Source organism: Meriones unguiculatus, chromosome 10, assembly GCF_030254825.1.
Source record: "Meriones unguiculatus strain TT.TT164.6M chromosome 10, Bangor_MerUng_6.1, whole genome shotgun sequence".
NCBI lineage: Eukaryota > Metazoa > Chordata > Mammalia > Rodentia > Muridae > Meriones > Meriones unguiculatus.
Window position 1 is genome coordinate 13,275,835 of NC_083358.1, and position 14,774 is coordinate 13,290,608.

General features: G+C 45.8%; 1 protein-coding gene across 4 annotated transcripts in view; it reads right to left on the minus strand.

Annotated features, from left to right (window-relative positions):
• Wwox (WW domain containing oxidoreductase) overlaps positions 1-14,774 on the minus strand; it is a 906,316-nt gene that overhangs the window by 555,453 nt on the left and 336,089 nt on the right. The window contains exon 9 of one of the 4 annotated variants that reach the window (XM_060391918.1): positions 4,696-13,643. The exons of the other annotated variants lie outside the window; for them this stretch is intronic. Coding sequence (XP_060247901.1) covers positions 13,575-13,643 — 69 coding nt within the window. The 3' untranslated portion in view covers positions 4,696-13,574. Of the gene's footprint in view, positions 1-4,695; positions 13,644-14,774 lie in introns of those variants that run through there. 4 annotated transcript variants of the gene reach the window in all.

Here is a 14,774-nt window from a genome sequence, read left to right on the forward strand (position 1 = left end):
GCAGACCAGGAGCCTGGCAGAGCCGGCAGGTGCTAAGGCAGGTGCGGACTGGAGGGGAGCTTCTCCTACAGGGACCAAGATGCCAGAAAGCTGACAGGAATTTTCCAGTTCTCCCAGCACCAGCAGGGGCAGCAGCAGACAGACGGGAACGGGGAGCCTGTCGGTCCACTGAGCCTCCTAAGGAGGAGCTCAGGCCCTGTGCAGGTCACCCACACCCCCTGGGTCCTTCCTAAGGAGCTGACCACAAAGCAAGTCACTAAGGGTGAATAAAAGAGAAGAGCTTGCTACCTGTGTAAGCACTGTTTTCGCGTTCAAACAGCACTGCTTAACCCAGTGAGTTCACAGTGAGCTCCTAGTAGGTTCCTCAGGCCTTACAAAAACATTGTATCTTTTTTTTTTAATTTCTTGGAATTTAATAAAATGAAAACACAATATACTCAAACTTATGACACAAAGAAGGCAGGTTTTTTTTAATTTTATTTTTTTCTTATCAGTTACATTTTATTAACTCTGTATTCCAGCCGTGTCCGATCCCTCATTCCCTCCCAATTCTACCATCCCTCCCTCATCTCCACCGTGCCCCTTTCCAAGTCCACTTAAAAGGGGGGACCTCCTCCCCATTCATCTGATCCTGTTTTATCAGGTATCTTCAGGATTGGCTGCAAAGCCCTCCTCTGTGGCCTAACAGGACTGCTCCTCCCTTGGGGGGTGGGGAGGCCAAAGAGCCAGTCCTTGAGTTCCTGTTAGAAATAGTCCTTGTTCCCCTCACTTTGGGAAACCAATTGGTTACTGAGCTACCACAGGCTACATCTGAGCGGAGGTTCTAGGTTATAACCATACATGGTCCTTGGTTGAATGTCAGTCTCAGAAAAGACCCTGTGCCCAGATATATTTGGTCCTTGTGGAGCTCCTATCCTTTCCCCATCAGACTAACTCCCCTTCTTTCTTATGATTCCCTGTACTCTGCCAAAGGTTTGGTCATGAGTCTTTGCTTTGAAAACACTGCTAGTTAGAGTCTTTCAGATGCGCTCAGTAGACTCCTGTCATAGTGCTTCCTCAAGACCCAGCTATACCACTGCTAGGTATATACCCAAAGTTTGTTCAAGTACACAAAAGGGATACTTGCTCAACCATGTTTATAGCAGCTTTATTTGTAATAGCCAGAACCTGGAAACAACCCAGATGTCCATCAACAGAGGAATGGGTACAGAAATTGTGGTATTTCTACACAATGGAATACTACTCAGCAATCAAAAAGGAGGAAATCATGTAATTTTCAGGCAAATGGTGGGATCTAGAAAAGATCATTCTGAGTGAAATATCCCAGAAGGAGAAAGACAAACACGGTATATACTCACTTATATAGACCTATAAGATATGATAAACATAATGAAATCTATACACCTAAAAAAGATAATCAAGAGAGTGGACATGGGGTAAGATGATCAATCCTTGTTTAGAAAGACAGATGGGATGTGCATTGAAAACATTGTATCTTAATCCCAAGGCAAGATCTTGTTTTTCTATAAAAGTAACATTCATTACAGAAAATGATCAACACCAGAAAAAAAAAAAAGTGCTCTCATTTGTGTGTGTGTGTGTGTGTGTGTGGTGTGTGTGTGTGTAAATGCTCACTTGTATGGTATGTGTGTGTATGTACGTGTGGAGGCCTGAAGTTGATGTCAGGAATCCCTCTTCCACCTTATTCCTTAAGGCAAGGTTTCTCAATCAACCCCCGAACTTGCCCAGATGGTCTAGCACGCTCTGGGGATCCTTGAATTGTGAGGGTGAAATTACAGGTGGGCCATCATGCCCACGCAGCAACCACGTGGGAACTGAGGATCCAAACTCCTGTCCTCACTAACCACTGAGCCAGCTCCCGTCCCAAAAAAAAAAATAATAATAATTAATGGCAAAGTGTCTGTTATTCTCACAGCACAGATTACATCTGTCGTGCTAGAGTCATATCCCCGCCTCCTACACAGCAGGGGTACGTCCTGGCTATCTCCTCAATGGCTTTGGAGAGAAAGGAGGCAGACGGATAACCCAGGGTGACACTATCTATGTATGCCTCCTCTCTATCCCTGCAGTTTTGTAGAGCCCGGAGACCACCTACATTCTGTTCTCTTTACATTGCTTGTTCCACTTACTAACATATAACAAGACTTTCACAGACAGTCAGGGCATTGGAGCCCTGCTATTCGGTCCTGGGACAAGCAGCGACGTGGTGCTCTTAGTTGGTTAGACAGCTGCTACCTGTGGAAAGAGACAGCTAGGGAGGGTGGGCACACTTTCTCTAAATGTGCCCGGGTAGCCATGAGGAGGTCAGAGTCACTGCAAAATTTTTTTTTTAATTTCCCAAGAGACTTGTACCTCCCTATCTCCTTGCTGTATATGCATATGTATTTATGCATACTATACATGTGTTCTTCTGAACAAATTAATAATGCAAGCATGCCAAGGAGAAAAATTCGACGGCTCTATGGGTGAACTCACATGCTGGTTTCAAGCGATGGTATGTGCGCGCACACTCTGGAGCACACACACTCATCTGCAGCTGTTGCATGTAATTAATGTGCTAATTATACATAATTATCTAATTACTAAAAGAGGGAGTCAAAGCAAGTGTACTAGTAAAGATATCAAAATCTGCTCCCTCTAGAATGTTCCACAGGATGGGCTATCTTGCTGACCTGGAAAAGTCACTCCAATGGCTTCCTAATATCTGAGGGGTCTGTGAGGAGAGCAGTGGCGGCGCACCGTCCATTTTCAGTGAGGTCTCTTTGAGAGACACCACACCGAGTCAAGCTTACTCCTTGCCACGCTGTGGGACTCGGGATGTGTATAACAGGTCCGTGCGCACAAAGAAGTTTCCAAATGGCTGTTCTCAAGAAGGCTGGCCACACAAAACGACAAAGAGGAAAACGAAAGTGAGACTGCGTGGTGACAGGAATTCGGAAGACAGCACTCTTTCACACCCCAGGTGGTTTGTGCAGGGCTGGCCCCCGACCAACTCACAATGTAAAAGCACAGGTGTGAAGTGGGGGTGGAGGGTGTCTGGGAAACACTCTCATTCTCTGCCTGTCTGTGAGGTGGGTGACCCTGACATGGGAAGCTCTGATAAGTACTGCATTTCCCACAAGCTTTACCTACTGACTCCTCCTCCCCATCCGCCCACCAGCAGAAGTCAATGGGACTCACAGCGACCCAGGCCAGACTCCTGCCATCCCTATGGATCATTCACTCATCCTGACGTGAGTGAGTCCAAAGTAAACGCTTCACACTAAGGTAACTGAGGACACCAGGAAGCCCCAGGCTTGATGGAGCGCAAGAAGGACCACAGCCCTCTACAACGCCTGCAGATACACTGGCCAAAGCCTGATTTCTGGGAGCAAACGACTCTCTCTCTCCTTTTTATAATATATCAATCAATCTCTATATATATATTTATATTGATATCTATATCTATCTGTATCTATATCTATCAATCATCTATCTATCTATCTATCTATCTATCTATCTATCTATCTATCTATCTATCTATCTATCTGCTAAGGTGGGGTCTCTAGAGAGCAGGCTGGCCTTGAACTCACTATACAGCCCAGGGGGGATTCAAACTTAAAACAGTTCTTTGCCCCCAGTATCCTGAGTGCTGGGATCACAGGCGTTCCTCTCCATACTCTTCCCAGATAATTAAATCTTGTGTCCCAGATTGACACCAGCACAGATTCACCTCACATCAGAAGAGAATAGCCTCCCACAGACAAAGAAGCCACAACGTCACATCTTTGAGGTATAGTTTGTTACTTTGTCAGTTCACAGACCTGCCCCTTTCCAAAACATGATTCAAGGCCACCCCCCAACCCTATTTAATGTTGTCATCAGAATGAATGGGCCGTGACAAGCAGAAGGGGGAAAAACACAAACCAGTTGGAGCCTCTGAAGGCGCATGCTCATTACTTTTACTATTTAACTTTACCTTTTAATCTCAGGCCATAAAAACTGTCTTAATAAAAGATCCATAAATATCTCCGGAATGTGCAGACGAGCGGCTTTGATGGCCCAGGAGCATATGCTGCGCTCCCCTTCTCTCTCCTGTCTGGCTAAGAACTAGGCTGCCTGAGGGGAGGGGCTGGGTGGAAGGAGGAACGGCACTGCCTAGGAGGAGCAATTCTTTCATACATATGTATATGGACGGTATCATATACATGTTTTACTATCCATGCACATCTATGAGAGCACAGCAGCCCAGGACAGGAATCTCTTGTTCTTATACACAAATCTTTTTATTTTCTCTGTATGATTGTTTTGCCTGCATGTCTGTGTGTGGACCATGTGAATGCCCGGTGTCCTGTCAGAAGAGGGCATCAGATCTCCTGGTACTGGAGTTTCAGGTGGTCATGAACTACCATAAGGGTTCTGGACCCAAGTGTGGGTGCTCTGTGACAGCAAGAAGTGTCCTCAGCCACTGAGCCATTTCTCCAGCCCCAAATATTGTTCTTTTAAATTCCATCCCTAACCATGTAGTGGCTCCTAAGTAAATAAATATAATTGCCAAATAATTTTGATTAGATATGGGCTTTCTTGAACACATTTAATTTTACATAAGAACACCCTTCCTCTTTCTTTCTTTCTTTCTTTCTTTCTTTCTTTCTTTCTTTCTTTCTTTCTTTCTAGTTAGGAACATTAAAAATATTATTTTTTCTTGCCAACCTTTTCCAAGTTGAAATTCTGGAAACAAACCTGTGTTTTTAATAACTTTATCACTAAAGCGTAGTTTTGTACGAACAGTTCACAAGGAGTGACCCTTATAATGTGATATATAAATGCAAGTTTATAGGAATTTGGGAATTATAATACTCAAGACTGAGTCTTTCATCTGTCTCTATGGCCCTTTCGCATTCTACTCTGAGAGAATACCAGAATACAAAGAAGGGCCATCTTCCTTGTCGTATTGTCTTGGCTTCCGTTATGCCCGGTTGTGTAAATGCAAGTTACATCTGTGACCCGTAGAATCTTGGACAGAACACACCATGTGCGGAGCCAGTGTTTCAAACGTACCTGTCAGCGTAGCCACTCTTTCTTTGCACGTGGGAAGCGGAGTTCTGAAAGCCTCCCTTCCCCATTTCCAGGATGAGAATGTGGGAGAGAAGGAGCTGTACAACTCAGCACTAAACATAACCTGTCATAAACAGCACGCTGTATTTAATATTCAGAACAAGACGTCTCTGTCTCATTCCTGGAGACCCTTTTGACAAAAGCCATCCCACAGCTGCCAGGAGTATCGAGTCCGGCTGAGGACAAACTTCAAGATGAACCTGAAATCAATTTGCCATCAAATTTTCATGCCTCTCCCAGACTATCTGTGGCATTTTAATTACAAGCACCCTAGGCGGGGGGTACTACAGATATTGACACTTGGCTCCTACAATAAACTTTATTGGCAACCTCTGTCTGCATGCAGTACTCACCCAGAATAACAAGAAATGTATGAGACTATGTAAGCGGGAGAGAGGTGTAATTGCTCAAAATCATTTTTCCCCCAAAGGGGCCTGGGCATTACTAAGTCTCCAGGCTTGGGAGACAGGAGAGACAATGATCTGGGTAGTGTAAATGACTGGGTGTGGGGAGGTGGGTCAGGGGGAGAAGAACTTGGTGCACAAAGGTGGGAGGAGCTGGGTGCGGACCCACAGGACCCACGAACAGCTGGACATGATAACACGTGTCTGTATTCCCAGTGCTCGGTGCTGACATGGGAGGCAGACCCAGAACACTCTCTAGAGAGCTCACAGGCCAGACAGCCTGGTAGAAGTCAAGGGGGGCAACACCTGAGGGTCGACTTACGACCTCCACAGGTGCACTCTGCGGCACACTCCTCCTTGAACACATAAACATGTAAACGTGCACATACATGCACATGTACAGAGACACGGTACACACGACCTTCAGATCGGATGTGCTGCCATGTCTTTGAGGTCTGCTCAGTCCTACAGTTCTTGTCTTTGGGTCAGAACAGTGTCATCTTGCTCTCGTCAGTATGGGATGAGCATTTCTGAAACGCATCATTCTCAGATCTCCAAGAACAGAGTGTTTGGGCCAAAGGCCTTGCCAAGGGCTTGATTTCAGGGAACAGAAATAGTCCCTGCTGGTACTCCGTGTTGGGATGGCAGATAACTGTGTGCTCCGTACTGAGAGGAGGCAGCCTCTGATATTTCCCGACTCCTACACAGGCTGTTAGATGGGCTGTAAATTTCAAGAGAAAGTGAAGGAGGACTTGCAATTTGCCAGCCATAAAGGATCCTTGCTCTCTGAAAAGTAACACCTTGGGACTGCAGACTTATGGGTTTATGGAGCCATACTGAGCTCTCCTGAGCGGGGAGTGTGGGTAGGATATGACAGGGTGAGTCTGCTACTGGTCAGGCCACCGTGCCCCGGGTAATCCATGCCTATGACCAAGGAGCACCATCTCAGTGGTGGTGGGGACAGCGTTGTTGCACGTTTCCCACGGCACAGACCCTCAAGCACTCTTTCAATCACACAGCTGCCTGAAGTGGTTCCAATATTCTGATAAATATTAACAACTGGCTTTCCAAAAATAAAAGAGAGCATATAAACAGGCACACGGGGCTGTCACACGATTGCTAGTGCAAAGGACAACCGGCATGGCCTTCACCAATAAAAACACGCGACACTCTTTGTTATACATGTCACACAGCCAACTGGTGCTCAAAGAAGTTTTTTGTTTGTTTTTTATTGATTTGTGACAAACACTTGTATCCAGAGCTGAGCCTCTGATGAGCCAGGGCCATCCCATCTGAGTGTGGCTTGATGACTCAGAGTGAATCTTCAGGATGAGCGGAAACACAAAGATAGACATATTTTGGCACTCCACACATTCTTCATTTGTATGAATGAAGTCTTTGCTGGATTGGATAATTCAGTCTTGAATTTGGTGCATTGTGCATTCACAATGTAGTAGGTACAGGTATGTTAGCCTGAAATTTCATCCGCAATGGGAACACTGTAGTGACCTTCTCCAGAAAGATCGTGTAAATAAAGCAATCAATCAAGTGTTGGTCTGTAGCTTTTGCCTATTCCCATGGTGTAAATACTCCTGCCATGGCTGCTCTCAAGACATCAAGGCAGTATCTTTAAATGCAAGGTCTGAAGCATCGATTTGGTAAATACATGTTTAGATCTTTCCACTATTGCAACCCAATTGATCTAGGAAGTCTTTTGATCAACCTCTTGACGTTGTGACATGAGGTTGTCATTTACAAAGTTCATGGTGTCATCAAAGTACAAAACAAAAGTTTCAGAAACAGTATCTCCAAATGCTTACAGTGGGTTTATGATTTTGTGTTGGGAAGCACGGATACCCATCCTTGGCCCAACTTGACCAACAGACCACAGGTTGGACATGACTACAGAAGCATGGGTAATGGTCAGATGTGGTTTTAAGAAAAGGAAAATACAGGAAAGCCATTTAGCTCTGATATTAATTAAATAATTTAGTTACTTGCATAGTGGACACAGTGCCCACTATGCAAGACTATAAAGGTAGGCACACACACACACACACACACACACACACACACACACACATCAAGACATTCTGCCAGCAAATCCCTGTGTTGTCTCCTTAAAAAAGGGGGGAGAGGGAACCCCTTGGAACACAGGCTGGTGATCTACAGCTGGAGCACAACAGCAGAAGATATTCAGAGGGCTGTGTCTGGAAGAATTGGTAGCTCAGCAAAGAAGGCAGTGAGAACAGCATTAGGGCCCACCCTGTACAGAGTGATCAACTGTGGTTCCTGTTGACAGGGCTACAGCAGACAGCCTCCCCGTGGCACTGTTTTCCCTTTCTACCTCATGGGATCATTAGCTTTTTATTTTTTATTCCTTAGAGGTACAAAGCATAGCTGCCTTTCATTTTCTTAAGAAGAAACAAGCATGTGGCTGGATAGATGCTCAGTGGTTAAGAGCACTTGCTGTTCCTGCAGAGGTTCAGTTCCCAGCACCACACTGGGCGGCTCACAATGACCTGAAATGCCAGCCTCCACCCTCTCCTGGCCTCCATTGGCATCTATGCTCATGTGCATAGAGCCACACATAGACGCACATGTGTATACACACTTAAAAAGAAAATAAATATTTTAAAATAAAATATAGCGACTGTGTTATGAATTATTTGCTATCATTACCAAGGCAAAAATTTGGTTTGAGAATTAAAAGTTGGGTGTGAAACCTAGATAAACCCTGGTTCTATGGCCAGGTTGGCCAGCCCATTCTGCATAGCTCCTAATTGCATCCTGCAGTCAAAGCACTGTGTCTTTTTCTGTTTTTTTTTTGTTTGTTTGTTTGTTTTTTGTTTTTTGTTTTTTTTTTTTTGTCTTGTTTTGTTTTGTTTGGCCTAAACTTGTGCACTTACGAGGCTGCGACTCTTACACACCTTGTTCGGAAAGTTAGGCCACAGGACTGCTCTCTCTCTACGCAGCACCCAGCAGCGACAGCAATGCATAGAAGCACAGAGGGTGTTTCCTCGTCCACCATATCTCTGTTCCAAGACGTATCAAGAGGCATCTTTCTTGGACTAGGGACAGGACCACAACAGGAAGCTGGGTGCAGCCAAAGATGGGATGTCTGCAACAAGGATGCCACGTGCCTGTTTCCTCCAGGGCAAGAGACCCAGTGGGACGTGCTGGGGGCTTGTGTGCATGGATCTGCAGAACATCATATCACAGACAGCATTTAATGGACTGACCACACTAGCTGTCTACCAAAGAACTCACAGGAGAGGGGACAGCTGTAGCACATCTACGAGACATGAGCCAGAGTACCCTGTCACTTGTCCGTGACACAGCGTTGGTTTGTTGCCTTTTCCCTGATGGTCAGCTGCTTAAAATAAACGCCCATGCTTCTTGGTCATAATTCATACTTTGAATTTAAAATGGGACGTACAGTGCTTGGCCAAAAGGTTTTATTTATTTTTTATTGTATGTGTGTGTATGCATAAGTGTGTGTGTGTGTGTATGAGAGAGAGAACACACACATGCATGTTATATGTGTGTGAGGTGTATGTGCACACATGTGTGTATGTGGGTGTGTGTGTTGTATGTGTGTGTGTATGCATGCAATATGCGTGAAGATGCCTGCAGAGGCCAGAGGAGTTGTCACAGTCCCTGGAACTAGAGATGCAGATGGTTATGTGCTGCCTAATATGTGTTTTGGGAACCAAACTTTAAAAGAAGAGGAGCAAGCACTCTTAATGCTGAGCCATCTGTCCAGCCTTGCTTTTTTATTAGTAGAGTTTTATAGCGTGTGTGTGTTGTACTGTGTGTGTGTACATGGGTGCAGGTAACGCCCACACATCCTTGAGTGTGCAAACTAGGAGTCAACCTTCTGTATCTTCCTCTGCTACTCTCCACCCCACCCCACCCTCACCTTTGAATCACCCTTTCACTCTACCTGGAGCCTGCTGGTTCAGCTCGGTTGGCTGGCCAGAGACCCTAGAATCTGCCTGTCTCTGCCTCCCCAGGGATTATAGCTAACTCCCCAGGGTTATAGCTGAGCGCTCAGGTTATTTAAATGGGTTCTGGAGATCCGAACTCCGGTCCTCATGCTTATGCAACAGGCACCTTACCAGCCAAGCTACATCCCCAAACCCTGGAAAATAAATGTGTATGCATATACTATTGCTCTTAAGTGTGCCTTTAAAAAATGAGCAACGACTGATATTCTCTTCCATCGGCATGGCTCTTGGGCACCTCACTTCTCCTGTGTGTCTCTCCGAGCCGTATGGAGTAGACAGGGTCTGGGACTCACCATAAGACAGGTCTCTAGTAAACCATCACTAATCAGCCCCTAGCCTCAAACAGGAGCCAGCTAGTGAACAGGGCACTGCTGGAGCTGGCCAGGTGTGGTGACATGCCCTGGCTGGTCAAAGGGCATCTGGGTAGCTGGGTAGGGCTGTGGAGATTCCCAAGCAGCCACTCTGAGGAGTGGAGGGAATACAATAAAAATGGGAGAAACACTCAGATTCCCTTTCATTTTCGTCTTCTCTTTCTCAGGTTAGGGGGAAATTTTAGGAGCACAGGAGAGAGCCTCCTGGCTTGACAGAGTGGCTGAGTTGCTGAGCAGATTCTCCTCTGAAGCAAAAGCGATACAATGTTGACGTGTGCCAAGAACTCACTTGGGCACGGGGCCAAGAGAACACGGCCCTTCAGTCCACAGGGAACGAGAGAGCAGGGTGTCCAAGTACGTTTGGAGGGATGCCTTGCAGCTCGGGGGCAGCCTTTTCACGTCCACAGAAGCCCCCAAACCTGAAGCCTGTCCGGCTCTGGGAAGGCTCTGCTGGCCTTGAACACAGACCAACTTGATACTCGAGCAGATCGCGCGGTGTGAGGGGTCTGGAAGGGGCCAAGCCAGAGTGGTGAACTTTCCTGCCAGACCATCTCGTCCCTTGCTCTCAGCTAAGGCAACGGGCTCTACAAAGCCAACCCCCGCCTGTCTCCAAATCGCATTGTTCCTGATTAAGGAGAGGCTGAGTTCACACCCCCACCCCCACCCTGAGAGAGCCCTGGAGTCCTCTCCACCCACTCTCTACAAAGTCAGTTCATTTGGGTAATTTTAAAAGCTCAGCACATGGGGCCAGCTGGAATTGGTTGCCTCTTCCTGGCCAAATGCTTGGGGCTCCTTCCAGCCTTCAGTCTTCACGCTGTGTGTGCTAGCTAGATCTGGGAGGCACGTCCAGGCCTGGGAAGGAGGGCGTTGCTAACCACAGGACCCAGCAACTTCCCTAGCAAGAAAGAAGCCAGGCCTTGATAGGCAGGTCACTGAACTCCGGCAGGCAGCGATCCTCAGGACGTGGGTGTCTGGCTGGGTAGCCTCATCTTCACTGACATCTGAGCTAAACCCTACCCCCATTCCAAGTCCTTAAAAACAGAAGATGATTTTGTAGGGTTGGGGGTGATGGGTGGGTTTATTTGTTCTCTCATCCTGAACAGGTCTGGGCCTGGCAGGACCCTGCCTTCCTTCTAAAACACAGGCTACTTAGATAAGGTGCAGTCCTGTGGAAGTTGCCTTGAATACTGGGCAAGTGTGGTCATCTGAAAGGAACTAATACAAACAGCAGGGCACAACATTCTGTCTGCTTCCTCAGTCCAGCCATGGGGAAAGCAGATAATTAGACTTCAGTTACAATCTGAGCGCTTTCAGAAGTAAGACCTGTGTGTGTGTGTTTTGTCTGTTTGTTTGTTTGTTTTAAAGATCTTTCAACTTTGAAGTTCTGGAGATCGGAGCGGGGAGCCGCTCTGTTTAAAATGTGCCTGGCCTATTGTTATTTGGGGGAGTCAGAAAAAAAGAGAGAGAGAGAGAGAGAGAGACAGTAATAGCCCTTCACGGAGGAGACGGAATTGTGTTCAACACACCATTTATCTCCTTTTGGACATAAAAGCATGTGTGCAAATATGTCCATTTATACATTCTTCTTCTGGGGGCCTACAACTCTTCCAAGTCATTACTCATATTAATTAATGTGTGTTTGGTTTCTAAACTGCTGGGCTTAAGAACTCAAGTTGAGATGTGCTAGGGAGTCAATAAGCCAGTGCCGCCTGTGAGGGGTAGGAGTAAGGATGTAGGGCTAATGTGCTGGATCTGGCCTTCCAGTGGGGTGAGGGGAGGTTCACACAGCTGGGACAATCCACCAAGCCCCGTGATGGGCCTTACGCTTGCTGTTTGGAAACTGACATTCGTTCTCACACCCGCCTCGATTTGCAGGGAGGTTTTCAGGATAAACTGGGTCATATCTCATAAACTCTGAGTGTTCAAGAAAGGGGGAAAATGACAGTATTATTGAAACGCAGTCCACACAATCCTGTCTTTTGGAATGACCCAGCTCTCTGAGCCTGTTAGAGGCAGCTCATCAGGAAAGCAGTTCTCATGGGAGCCAGGAAAGAGAGCTGGGTAAGGAGGTATGAGAAAAAAACAAAACAAAACAAAAAACCGGGAGATGTTTGTAAGCACCTTCCAAAAATTCCAGGTAGACAAAGGCGTTTCAAGACACTGATCTTGCTAATAAACATTAGTTCATAAAATAATTTAGTGTACATAGGTGAATTTTAGGGAGCACTCTCTGAAAGAATTTTCTGGAAAAATAAAGCAACCCTTTTGTTCACTGTTTTAATACTCTTACCCACTCCCCCCAAAGAGCTATTTCCAAATACAACCTAGAGATATATTTTATTTCAGTTTTCCACAGATGCGTCTCTACACACCTGGTATTTTGGTTATTTATTAACCATGCCTACTTTTGTAGTTTCTAGCTTTATACCTTTAAAGTCATTAAAACTCAACAAGAGAATTAATCACAAAAGAAATCTATCAAATACAGTTGCCAAGCACTTTTTTCCCCTCCCTGACTGACATCTTTAAAATGTATTTTAAGGTTATTTATTTCATCACACTCAGGGAATAAAAAACTAATAACTTGCAGCCTCCAAGTTCAGAGAAAGCATAAAAATGTGATTTACTATTTATTATACAGTTAGGCTCATGCATATTATACACTGCATGTTAATCTACAGCAGGCTAAGTTTAACAAACTTGACAACACTGCCGTTCGCTAGTGAGGAGAAAGAATTGACATCTGTTTGCTTCCAGATAGGATTGCTTCTGTGTCCTAAAGAAGATAGGCCGTATAAATGGGCAGTCAAACCACAGTGCCCCCTGGTGGAGCAATTGAAGACAGACGCGTGGCAGGATTTCATGCACTTCTCTCAAGATTTTAAAGAGACGCCTAATTATTACAGTGTGAAAAAAATTTTCAAATAAAGAAAAAAAATACAGATAGAAAGTGTTCATCTCATGGGTGTTTTAATAGATGGGGGTAAAGAACTTACATTAAATTTCTCAGAATCGCCTTGATCAGACATGATGTTTTACAGTGAAGAATATACTGATTACACCCTTAAGGTTTGGTGTTAGGAGTAAAACTGAGAATCACAGAGTAAATGTATTATAAAACTAAATTTACAAAAGTGGATCAGTCAGCAGATACATACAGGTGGACTTACTTTCTGAATGTGCAGGGAAAATGGAATGAGAGCAGAGTCCAGATTTTCCCATCATGCTCTGAGCAAGCAACTCTGATAAGCAGCTTACAGGGAATTTCCTCGGGTCGGACATAAATAGACAGTCTCAGGTTCCCTTAATCCAGGCGCACATCGCTTGCAAGTTAGGCCTCATAAATCTCAAACCCAGTCGAAGCACACGAAACGAAATGTTCTTAGGAGGCGCAGATACATTAAATGAGAGCGTTGGCAACACGGACTCATTAATCACGCAAACAATACTGATGCCTCTCGCTGATCTTAAAGTACCACCTCCTCTTCTGGGAAAGCACCTCCCTTCACCTCTGGCTACCCAGGGAAGGAGAGAAGTCTGAAGGATCAGCGCCTCCTCATTCCTTCATCAACAGGCAAGCTTCATCAACAGTTCAAGGTCATGCTGCAGTTCTAGAGTGAAGAGGTCATTCTGTGCCCTGGGTCCACAGCTTCCTGCTTTGCTAATCATGCTTAGCTTCTGAGGTAAAGTATTTCGAGATACTTGCCAGACATAGATGATTCTGACAAGGCAAAGGGGTCCTGGAATGAAGACATAATTCCACGATAAAGCGTGCTCGCTGGCTGAGCATGAGCAGATAACAGGATGGGGCTGCATTCCTACCATAGAACAGCACTCAGCAATAATTAGAAAAGGTATTAGTGGAAGCTGTTAACAAATAAAATCTGAAACCAGGATGCCATGTGAATGAAAACACACAGGACGCCATGTCTGTATGCTATGATTCCATTTCTCTGAGGTGCCCACAGCAGGCAAGTCCTCAGAGACAGGAAGGAGGGGATTAGCAGTAGCCTTCGGGCTGGGTGTGTGTGTGTGTGTGTGTGTGCTGGGGGTGACTGGGGTGCTGGCTAAGGAAGCAGGACTCTTAGAGCTAATTAGAGTGTTCTGACGCTGGGTCTCGTTAGTGGGCGCACAGCGTTATGAATATACAGAAATCGGGGGCTCGCAGACTCTACGTGGGTGGATTGCAGGGCAAATGTGTCCTATGTCCAGACAAATGTTGAGAGTAAAGGAGGATAGTGGAAGGCTGAGGGCAGATGACTCTGCAAAGGTCTAGTACATGTGAAAGTTCTCTAGTTAGAGCAGGAAAACCAAACCAAACCAAACAAAACAAAACAAAAAAACAAAAAACAGGAGAAAGCGGGGTGCAATACTAGCTGCTGGAAACCTGGGTGAAGCAGAACCCCAAGTTTACTTTTGCAAACGGTTCTGACTCTTTGCTTCTTTCAGATCTAATGGAAGCTCATGGTGGAAATTTTGGGTAAAAAGGGGTTCCCATCCTTACTGTTTCCTTCTCTTGTGCTCCCCAACTCCCTGGAGGTCCAGATTCAATTACCCGGGAACATCAGTACTCTGGTACTCCATAAGAAGTCCCCAGGGGACCCCTAACATCCAGCTGAAGTGAGGACCGCTACTTGGGGGCGAGCCAGCCTAACACCTCGAATACAGTCAGAAGGGAAAGCAGATCTACTTCTTGTTCCTTTCTGTGACAATAAAGATGTGTGCATGTCCTTACTGATGGACTGCCAACCGCCGAGGAAGGCAGGGTGGAGTCAAGAGCGCTCCCTGCAACGAGACACACAAACATCCTCACCGCGCTTCCACAGACAGAGATACCAGAGCCAAGCGCCTGCCTTCTTCCAGCACACAGG